Source organism: Pleurodeles waltl, chromosome 7 (assembly GCF_031143425.1).
Source record: "Pleurodeles waltl isolate 20211129_DDA chromosome 7, aPleWal1.hap1.20221129, whole genome shotgun sequence".
In the NCBI taxonomy this organism is placed as follows: domain Eukaryota; kingdom Metazoa; phylum Chordata; class Amphibia; order Caudata; family Salamandridae; genus Pleurodeles; species Pleurodeles waltl.
In genome coordinates, this window is record NC_090446.1 from 1,216,170,328 (window position 1) to 1,216,182,405 (window position 12,078).

General features: G+C 42.5%; 1 protein-coding gene across 1 annotated transcript in view; it reads right to left on the reverse strand.

Moving 5' to 3' along the window:
* The window catches only part of TBCD (tubulin folding cofactor D), a 1,666,801-nt gene that overhangs the window by 1,636,344 nt on the left and 18,379 nt on the right, over positions 1-12,078 (reverse strand). Inside the window, 1 exon segment of the mRNA XM_069200356.1 lies at positions 6,834-7,037. Within this exon segment, the coding sequence (XP_069056457.1) occupies positions 6,834-7,026 (193 nt within the window). The 5' untranslated portion in view covers positions 7,027-7,037.

Genomic DNA, 12,078 nt, shown 5'->3' on the forward strand with positions numbered 1-12,078 from the left:
TTTTCTGGAAAGTATACACAAAGTTTAGCTGTCACTCTGTCCTAGATGTAGATTGGAGTCAGGCTGCAAAGCACTAGAGTTATAAGTACAGAGAACTGTCAACTTTCTAAAAGTGGCATTTCTAGAACAGGAATGTAAAATCCAACTACACCAGTAAGCAGGATTTCTTACTACCATTCCAAACATACCAAAAATGCCAACTCTACCCATCACAGATCAGAAATTACCACTTAGACATATGTAAGGGAATTCCAAATTCTAACCTATGACAGGAGAGGCCTCCCAGTAGTGAAAAACTAAATAGGCTGTTTGTCACTACTAGGACACGTAGAACAGATAAGTACATGTCCTACCTTACATAGACAGCACCCTGCCCATAGGGCTATCTAGGGCTTACCTTAGGGGTGACTGCCTTGGCAAGTAGTTTGACTTGCTAAGTCAATGTGGCAGTAAACTGTGCTTGCAGGCACTGCAGTGGCAGGCCCAAGACAAGTTTGAAAGGCTACTTCTGAGGGTAGTGCAATCAGATCTGCAGGCACACTAGTAGCATTTAATTTACGGGCCCTGGGTATATGGTATACCACTTTACAAGGGATATACAAGTAAACTTAAATATGTCAAAAAGGTTTAAGTCAATTATATCTAGTGTTAAGGGAGAGAGAGCACATGCACTTTAGCACTGATTAGCAAGGATAAAGTGCCTAGAGTGCTAAAGGCAACAAAAAGAGGGTCAGAAAAATAGGAGAAGAAAGGCAAAAGGTTTGGGGATAACCCTGTGGAAAGGGAAATCTCCATCAAGAAGGATTCCCTTCTCCATTGCCTGGAATGTATTGGTTAAATGTGGTATTAGTTTAGAAGAGAACAAGCAAAACAGCTCTGCTGGAATCCAATTGGAGCCTGTTGCTTATGTCACTAAAATCTGGGTATTGGCCTCCACCATCACCTGCTGTTCCTCTATAATCTCCAGATATAGCCATCCCCTATTCTCCTGGGGCAAGTGGGGAAGAAATTTAGCAGCAAGCCTGAACACCAGCTCTCCTTGATCCAATGCCTCCTTTCTCCTGTAAAAGACAGTATAAAAGGAGTAGAGTGCTTTGACTGCTTCATCTTCCTATCAATCAGTTTACTGAATTATTAAGAGCATCCACAACTTGTCTCGAGGAGTCATCTCTCCTCATTAGCCAACAGGTGTGTTTCCCTGCCCTCGCATCCTGATAATAAATTTGACTTGCAAGGTGAACCAAAGATTCTTAGCCTCTTCTATCAAAGATGATATTAAAGATACTTGTGAATCTTTTGTGTCCTGAAGGATCGCCTGGTCCTCAAATTATTTCTACTGGAGCTACAAGTCTAATATATGGGCCACGAGTAGTGCCATTGTTTGAATTTTTCTTTCATTATATGAGAAATGTAACCCATAGCTTGGTTAGTTTGAAAGCATCTCCCTAAGGTAATCAGGGATTCCACTGAGCCTGCATTACCTAACATGTAAATATCAGACTCATCCGGTATGTGTTTGGAGAACTTTTCTTGTGCCAGCCACCAACCACTGAATCTCCAGATGGCTCAATCTAGAGTGTTAGTTCGTAAGTAAGACATACAGGTAAGTAGTCAAAAATAAACTGATAATTTCAATGATAAGGTGGGCATCTGCATAGAGCACAAATAGTCAAATAAATAATAGTCTATAATAGAGAAGGATTTGTGGTTTGAGAGGTAGAGTGTTTGCCAGGCATCTCACAGACAAACAGAAGTGGTAAATAAAAAAAAACAGAGTATGGCCTGTCCAATTGGCAGGTAGCAGAGAATGCCTGCCCATTACACAGTCCACAACTCAATTAAAAACCTGGGGATGTAATGAACCGACTTGGGGCACATTTCTGTATGGTTTTATTTTAATGGAAAATCAATAATAAGAGTTAAAAAAAAGAGAAGGGATAAAGTATCTGAAGGTGGAGCATAGATACTGAGACAGGTAACAAAGCCCAGGAACCATGATACAGCGTTCACAGGTTGAATAAGAAAAGGCGATTTTTTTCTTGAATAACAAGGTAACCTCCTAACACCACCCACACTCAACCCCTCATGAAGCCTGCATGCAAGACAATATTAAATCCCTGTTTTCCCATAAACATACAGTGGTAGCTAAATTAGAGAGTTTCTTGCAGTAGAAGTATCTCAGGCTACAGATGTTTTGTAGCCTTCAATATGGCTTCTCTTATAATTGTATTTAGGCCATTTACGTTCCAGCATAAGACTATTTAGTAGCGACACTTCTGAGGTCGTCATTTGAGGAGGCATTCCAAGAGGTGTAACATGGTTTGAACTGTGGCCAGTTTGCTATTCCCATTGTATGCCTGCATTCTGAACATGGTAACTGTCTCAACTAGAACTAGAAACAAAACAAAAAACCTCCTAACACCTCTCTACACTATACTTCTTCTGAAATGTTTCTGAATCATCCACTACATTGCCCATACCGGGCCCAACTAGGCCACTTCCCAAACTAGCCCCAACTGGACACACCCAACTTCTGAACAAAAATGCAAGAGAAAAGCACAACCTGTCAGGGAGAGAATCAAATCTTGGGGCCCCTCGCTCTTCTTCCACTATATAGAAGGACCTAGGCAAGGCCTCTCTATACTGCCCATTTCTCTAAATAGAGTGATTAAACTTTTCCTGGACTTTTGTCAGTCCAAGTGACCACCTCGCATACCTCTCACATCTTTGAGCTCTGGGTGCCCAACCAGCCGGACCACAGCACCATCTTAAGCAAGAGACACAGTTTTCAGTGGATGTAGGCCCTGGGCCTGCTTCAATTTGGTCCATGGACTCCCTCTTCCATCTTTGCTGGGGGAACATGCAAGATGCTAAATCTGATAAGACTCACAAGACCTGCATTCTTGGTAATCGGTGTGTGTCTCTTGACCAGACTGCAGTTAAGCATAGAGCACTAGTGCACAGTTTTACATTGCCCCAGAAGCACGGACATTGATTTGCAGAAGCTCAGTGATCACTCCAGCGATACTAATCTCTCCACAGACACCCATAGCCCTCAGATCCCAGGTTTAGCATAGCTGAACACTTTCATTATCTTAAAAATGCCTAATGTGGGTAGTTTTGGCCCTGAACTTTTACCCCGTTGTAGGGCTTGCCCGGGGATCCTTCCCACCCACAAGCTAGGGCCAGGTATAAATGTGGCACCTCCAGGCACCACTTTAGAAAACTTCCTAGACCTGCGGAAGATCAGAGGAGGATTGGACCTGCCGTACGCAGCCTGAGAGAAGCCCTAAAGGACTGGACCTGCTCACTCTTTTACCCAGCACAAAGAAGTGGAATCTAAAGATCATAAGGGAGGCTTACTTCCTGATTAGGCTACAGGGATACAACAAACTACAAAAGGCCTTTTTGTGGAAGTGCCCAGCTAACCTGTGGCAACAGGACATGGACTGGACCCTGCTGTTGGCCTCACCTTGATACCCAATGAGTCTCTAAGTGCCTCCCCAGAGGTCTTGGGGGACTTCAGAAGTGTACGCCTTTGGCAAATTGGGACTAAAAAGACTAAGTCAAAAGGTAAAATCTTTGATTGGGACAAATCTAGCTGGTGCATCCAGCCTGCACTCCATCGCAGTCTGCCTCAATCTGCGCCTAGGTCCTGATCTTCCTCAACCATTGGTACCATTGGCACTTTGTACTTTTCAACCCAAAATTGTAAACATTCATATCCATTGTTCCTCTTATTGGATTTTTGTCATTTTGTTTAATACATTTTACTAAATCTTTCTAATTCAGACTGGGATATTTATTGTTTTGCAATTTGACTGGATTATTGTTTTGGTACTGCATAAATATTTTACACATTGCCATATGTCAGACCTGACTGTTCTGTGGCATAGGTAGTAGGGCATTGAACTCACACAAACTCCACAAAATGTGCACCAGTACTCCTCATTCACACAATCCACACACCATTAGCATCCAGTCATCACAACCCACACTAGACACACAAGAAACATTTCACAACTCATGCCAGTCAGAGCAACTTTAGCAGTCATGCAAGCAGCACACTTAGTAGACCTCATACAACAAGTAACCTGGATACTGACTTATTGACTCCAACAACCACACACATCATTGATATCTCAATTCCTCAAGGCTATTATATACAGCAATTCAAAAGGTCTGACAACTTAGAATGCATCACCATCATTCACTGTGCAATGTGGCCCCACAGCCTCCAGTTTCCAAAGTCAAAAACTAATTTTAACTTCCTGCCTGCAACTTCCCACCAACTGCTTGTCAAATCGTTTCACTACATCTCATATATCAAGCATAAAGCTCCAGCCCATCAATCATGAAAAAGATAAAAAAGCTCAACTGAGTCTGAAAGCTGAACTACGATTGTCCTCGATAACTTCAACCTCCTAGGTGATTATCCTGTGAAGACTAGGAAGCAGTTTTCCTTGTTCTTCTCACAGTTCTCGACATCACACAGTACATCTCAAACCTACTACAGGGAAAATACCCTGGATCTTGTCTGCATCTTTATGATGAAAAGGCTACAGCAGCTTGCATAGACGGATCACAAAGCTGTTACCAAAGACCAGAGTTACTACAAGCCACAAAGCACAACAAATAAAAAACAATGAAGAGTCCACATTTATCTTCAACATGTTCCACAGGTTAGCATCTGCAATAATCTGGCAGACATCTGGACGATTTCAAGCCCCACTTCTAATGCTGAAACCATGGTCAGGGCCTCAAAAACACAATCCAAACAGCAGAAAGGCAGAATATTCATCCCATGGGGCATCTTGAAACACACCAAAGCAAACAACATTTGACATGAGAAAAGGAAGTGTAGACATATGCAGCAGACAATGATCTTGCCACTCTAAAACATCTCTGGCAACTCATTATCATTGCTTACTACCAAATAAACATCAGCAAGGCCTCCAACAAGGGCAGTGAGGTTTTCAATGCCATAAAGCACTGTGTAACTCGGCAGCCTAGTCGTGAATCCTGCACCCTAAAAAAAGTGATATCAACACAATCAAGACAAGATCGACAAAATAGGAGATCACATGGAAAGCATTGTGACTTCATTCTCAGCATGAAACATTTCAATACTGATCTAGTTCAACACATTCTACAGGAGGACCTGTCAAACATACATCAAACACTGAAGTTCACATCCACAGAAAACAACATCCTTCCTTCATCTATTATAAAGAAATAAATGAGCACATAATTAAGGTATCCATCCTACAATTAAGGTTCCATCCTAAGGTATCCAGCCTCTCAGATGTCTTCATGATAAGGCAGATCCTCCTCCAACATTCCAAAATGGACCCAAGGACAGGCAATTACTACCCAAATATACTGTTTCTTATACGGTCTCAAAGAAACGTCTTACGAAATAGCTCCACCACAAAATTAAGCCTAAAGCAGAACTATCAGTTCAGTACAGACCAAGGTGCACCACCAAAGCTGCAACCATTCAAATGGTGGATGATGATCTTTAAGTCACACAAGGTAGTAATACTTACCATCTCTTCTTATCTGATCACTGCACAGCATTCAACACTGTTAACTATATAACATCACTGACCATCCTCACACACAGAAAAGACATCCAAAGCAATATCCTACAATAAAGAAAAAGCTCAGCTGGTCCAGTTGATACACCCATCTAAATATCAGGATTGTTCAACTTAAAGATGGAATTCCAGGATCAGGACAGATGTAATTATCCACTAAGGATCATAAGAAACCAAGACATCATTTGGTTGACGCTTGATATCACCAGTTCTAAGCATGGATATTCAGGGCTTACCTCCAAAAACAAAAACTGACCAAGACCATATTCACCCTTATTTATTACTAATGGTAAAAAAACAATATTTTGTCCAGAGCTAACTGGATTAAATGAATCTAGAAGACGTCAAACGTTAAGACTTCACTCACTGGCCTGTCAAAAGGCACTCGGTTTCCATATGGAGAGCAGACTTCAGTTTTAAAACTTACATTGTTCACAAAACTAAGACCACATTGTGTCAACTCTCCCTGCCACATAGTGAGAAACAGTTAATTTTGGAACGTTCCCCCCCCCGAACTGCAGTACAAATACGAGCACTTTCCCACTTCTGTGTTTGTACTGCCCTGCATTGCAGCCTGACCCCCTACATCATCTATATTACTTTTAGTGGTGAAACAATATACTTTGAAGAAAAAAATAAAATATATAGTAGACAAAACACCAAACAAAGTAACAGCATATTCAGACTAGAAAACAAGAAATGCAGAAAGAATGAAACTAGAAATCAGATGTTCTGCTGTGCCCTGAGGGCATGAAATGGCATTCCAACTGAAGGCCGCCAAGCATCAATCTACTCTACTGCATGATAGAGTTTAATACACTGCTCTATAAACAACACCTCATTAATGGGTGGCTTAATCCGCTAATCCCTTGCCTCTTTTTCTTTCTTACAACCTCCTAAACCTTTATTCCCCAGAATGCTCCATCTACCTAGACCATGCTCTAAACTTGCAACATCTATACCACCTCCTGCTTTTGTACAGAACTCCACTCCTCTATAGTTAGGCTGGCACTCTAAAATTTGCATACATATGTTTTAAACAGAGCGAAACAAACCACCAGAAGGTAAATGTGTTAAAAGTTAATAACTTAGATCAAATCCATACCAATGTATGTTAAAAACTCAATAATTATGTCCAAATCCAGTTTCCACAACCATCCATATTATTAATATGCTGCACTTGGAATACAACCACCCAGCCCCTACAGAAAGAAACCAAAAGCTCCATCTTACCAATGAACTTTTCAATAACCATCTCCCGGGGTACCAGGTCGGCGTACACTTCTCTGAGGTTGCAGATCAAAGCTTTGACTTCTTGGCTCTCAGCAAAGGTTTCAAGAATGTTTCCTTGGGCAATGACATCAGGCTCATTGCCAACCCCATCCTCGTTCTCAGAGCGGTCACAAGGCATCTCTTCTAGAGCCATCTGCTCTTTTCCTGGTAACAAGAATATTCACAGACAATAAAAAAGAAAAAATATGAGAGTTTTAGGAGGTGAACTGTTGAGAAAGATGCCAGCAAGAAAGGGCCTCCACCATCCCCTCTCCAAACAATTATCATTGATTCTGCCGATAGCAGGGCATTTTTGAAATTTGGTTCTTTCAAAAGGAAAGACAAATACAGGTATGTCATGAAACTAGACACAGAGTTTACAGAAGTCTGAGAACATGACTTAAAACCAAGAATACTGTTGAGTTTCTGTAAAGTTGTAATTAATTAATACTTGCAGAGTTCCATGAAAGTTCTTGTAGAGAGCATCGACTGTACTGCTGGTCTTGTTGTGCTACTCTTCGCCTTATTTGCGCTTAGATGTTCACCCACACACCTTGTTTATAAACACCCTTTCTATGGAGCATTTCTTTTCAGCCATGTCAAAAACTACCGGGATCATGGTTACCTATATGACAGTAACATATCTAAGTAAGTCTTTAATCTTTTACTGGTGGAGGATTACCCCCCCATTCTGTTAACTCTTGAACCATGCCTTTGGGTGGACTGCCTAGCAGATGCTAGAATGCCCTCCTTAGCTTTCCTGTAGTATGAAAGGGTCAGTGCATGCAAACCATGCTACAAGGAAAGGACCTCTCCTTGAAAGTAGGAAGCAGAGCATGAAAAACCAACATGGCTGTTAAATGGTTGTTAAATTGGTAGATCGGCTCATTTCACTTTCACTGCTTCATTGCTCGGGGGCATACCTTAGCCCTCCAAGCACCAAAGCACATGGGAAAGGTATTGTTAGAAAGTGGAGCATCTCCTCTTTCCAATGGTACCTTTCTCAAGTGGATCCCAAGCTTGGGGATTGCCGAAGGAGGGCAATTCCCAAGCAGCGATCAACTCCACTAGACACCAGGGATTTATGCAAGGGCCGTTCCCAATTATTGGGGATACTTTTTGGCTGTTTCCTGCCCCCTTTGGGGCATATTTTTATGCTGGTGTGCCCCCTGAATGGGCAGACCACCACTAGACACCTAGGACTTTAAAAAATATATGTTGGGAAGGGGCCCCTTGGGAAATGTTGACTAAAACACATTTTCCTCACATTTCTATGAGAGAAACCTCCAATAATCCACAAAATTCCAAACATCCAGCATTGCCCTCTTGGACCGATAAAAATGCTGTGACAATTATGTGGTGGGGCCTGGTGCCAGAGCCAGTGCCAGGAACTGATCCAACCAAGGTCAATAGGAGTCCCTATGATGGGTTTCACTAGGTGCTGCTGAGCAGGGGCCCAAAAACCACAGCTAGGTACACTGCAAAAAACGCGTCTGAATTCAGTGGAAAAAAGTGATGTCTCCATGTTGCAGTTTGGTCTGTTCCTATCGCGGACACTAGGCCTACTCACACAAGTGAGGTATCATTTTTATTGGGAGACTCAGGGAACACGGACTAGTAGAACATGTGTTATTACCAATTGCATTTCTCTGCATTTAAATCTGCCAAATGAAAGACAATGTGTAAGAAAGAAGTTATTTTGAGACATGCTCTTTAATTCACATGATAGTATGGGTACCCACAAATTCAGAGAAGGGCAAATAACCCCTTCTTTTAAACTCCATATCTTGTGCCCATTTTAGTTTTCCTTGCTACCTATTTTTCACTATTCAAATTTTCCCATACGAATTTCTCTATATCCGGTACACAATAAAAAACCATTGCAAGGTGAAACTCAGTTATTGGCTCTGGGCACCTTGGATTCTTGGAAAACCCACAAATCCTATATATTCTCACAACCAGAAAGGTGTATCAGATGTATTGGTATATAGTTTTTGTAAATCGGTCATTGCGATGAGAAGTTATGAATTAAACGTTGTCACAAATGACCGTATTTCCTACTAATTTTCAATATTTGTTATTTCAACGCAGATTCTTTGTGATAACCTTGAAGGATCTACACAAATCACCCCTTGCCGAATTGAGAATTTTGTCTAGTTTTCAGAAATGTATAGCTTTCCATGATCCACCATGGGTTCCACATCTGTTTCCACCACTAACTGGAAGGAGGTTGAAACACAAAAAGATATAAAAATTAGGCTATGTTGCAGTAAAATGTTAAAACTGTTTTAAAAAGTTGGTTTTCTGAGTCCAGTCTCCCTGTTCCTGGAAGCTGGGAAGATGCTGAGTTTAGCACCGCAAACCTTTCGTTGCAGGGGAAAAAAAAAAAAAAAAAAAAAACAGGCGTTTTATTCTGTGGCACCTTTTTCCCATTGCCCCCCCCACCCCTCCCCCAAAAAAATAGCATTATTTTGGCTAACTTCTCAGTGCCCTACCGGGGAATTAAAAAACCCTGGGTACTTTTGGAACCCCCAGCCATGAAGGGAAAAAAAGGATGCAAATTTGGCGTGGATAGCTTATGTGGACAAAAAGTTATGGAGGCCTAAGCACGAACTACCCCATATAGCCCCAAAAAAGCAGTGCTTAGCACTGGAGATTGGGGGCGGCCTGGCAGCAAAAGGGTAAAGAAAATGTGTTCCACGTGATCCATTTGCCAGAATATTCCTGCAACTGTGTAACTGTCTCCAATTGGTGGTGGCTAGTGTGTTTGGAACATCAATAAATAAATCATCTTCAAATTTGAGTATACAACTGTTAATACCTGTATGCTCATCTCTCAGTTAGGCAGCAATCAGCTGCCCACCCTGGCCAGGAATCTGCGACACCATTCCTTGCAGTGAACCTGGCCCTTAGGTATAGCAGTGCAGGTTTTTCTACAGTAGCTGCCATGATGGATTGGGGTCTGGGCCTGAACACGTTCAAGGTCGCTGATCTCTCATCGGGTTTCACCATTAGTGGCCATCTTTAAGTAAGGCCAAATTCAAGCCAGGCTGCTGTCACAGCCTCTTTTCACCACTAGAAACATTTGAAGGAATTTTAACAATTTCCCAAATTCTGATGTTGGTCAGGATTAATGCAGAACTCATGCCACAAATATGGAGTTTGGAAAGGACAAGAAGTTCAATTAATTGCTACAGAAGTCGAGGAGGACACAAGCCAGAGAAGGAAGAACGAGGCCCCAAAAACAAACATGAAAAGTATGGTAATCCTAGGATTATTTATTTCCCACAGTAGCCCATGCAAAGCATAGGTCAAAAATGTTGTAACTTTGACAATCACTTCACTTCACCGCGGCTTTCAAAGCAGATGTGACGAGGTTCAAGAAAAGATGTAATCCAAAGTAGGAGATGGATGACCAAGGAATCTGTCAGATACAATGCTTATTACTTTTGTACTTGACTATTTGTGATAATCTGGGCGAAGACACTCACCTTGTTATTGATTTAATTAACTGAATGTTCTCACACAGCAGTGATCTTCAGTTAGCGAGTGTAGATGGATAACATGTTATGATATATTTGTAGGGAGCTCATATGCAGGTGTTTCTTGGGGCAATTGGAAGACATAATTTAAAAAAAACAGTGAGTGGGTGAAAAAGGCCGAAAGACACTTTAGAACAGATGTATATTAACAGTGACGTCACAAAAAGTGGTTGCCAATCGTGCACTGACTCTCCATGACCTCTCTGATTTTATGATATGACCTATGAACTAATGGGGCGAATCACAAAATCTCCAATCGCAGTACGATCGGTCCAATAAACATTAATCAGGCAGGTCACTAGTTGCAGATCCCTGTGACTGGCTACACATGCAAGAATGGGGGACCTGCAAGGAACAACAGGACACCATCCCTATGTTTAAATTCTAAAATAAGAAACTTTGTTTTTAAAAAACATTTTTAAAAGCAGCCTGTGGGAAGGTTTTTACCCATCATGTAATGTAGAACAACAAGGCACTAAAAATTCCAGGGGCTGTCAGTTTATTTTCAGTCAGCTAGCTGATTGCTGCAGTTCCTTGACTTGAATAAGAGAGTGATATTACACAGGCCTTGTGTAAGTTACTACATAATTTGGTGACGAGCTGCCATGCAGGGGACGGACATCGATGTACCTGTGACCTCCATCCCTGCAGAGCTAGACTAAGCTCAAAGAAGTCCTAGCGGCTGACTGTAAGTTATTTATAACCTTTATGTTCAAGAAAAGCAACAGCATGAATGACAATGTAATTTACATATCAGCATTGCGGTGATCACTGGAGCAGCATTGATTTATAGAAAATCATTAGAACTGGGATAGCCGGGTGAGCGTGACAAATACAGAATGTTAATGACTGAGAGGTGCCCGTACAGAACTGTAAATGGTTGTGCCTTCGCGGAAGTAGGAAAAGAAAAAAAACATTAAATTGAAGGCATTTTGTTGTGGGTACATCAGGCTGTGTGTGTGTATTTCTCCACGGGCCGTTGTAAGAACATTAGCACGGACTAACTCATGCTGCCCTGTGCACTGCTTTATGAGATCGAATTACAGAACCTCAACAGCCCTGGCACGGGTGTGCTGCCTCACGTCATTGCTAGGCAAAGAACCTCGGCACGGGTGTGCTGCCTCACGTCATTGCTAGGCAAAGAACCTCGGCACGGGTGTGCTGCCTCACGGATTGCTAGGCAAAGAACCTCGGCAAGGGTGTGCTGCCTCACGTCATTGCTAGGCAAAGAACCTCGGCACGGGTGTGCTGCCTCACGGATTGCTAGGCAAAGAACCTCGGCAAGGGTGTGCTGCCTCACGGATTGCTAGGCAAAGAACCTCGGCAATGGTGTGCTGCCTCACGGATTCGTAGGCAAAGAACCTCGGCAAGGGTGTGCTGCCTCACGGATTGCTAGGCAAAGAACCTCGGCACGGGTGTGCTGCCTCACGTCATTGCTAGGCAAAGAACCTCGGCAAGGGTGTGCTGCCTCACGGATTGCTAGGCAAAGAACCTCGGCACGGGTGTGCTGCCTCACGTCATTGCTAGGCAAAGAACCTCGGCAAGGGTGTGCTGCCTCACGTCATTGCTAGGCAAAGAACCTCGGCAAGGGTGTGCTGCCTCACGCGATTGCTAGGCAAAGAACCTTGTACTGGCGTTCTATCTCGCACTGCCTCACTCAACCG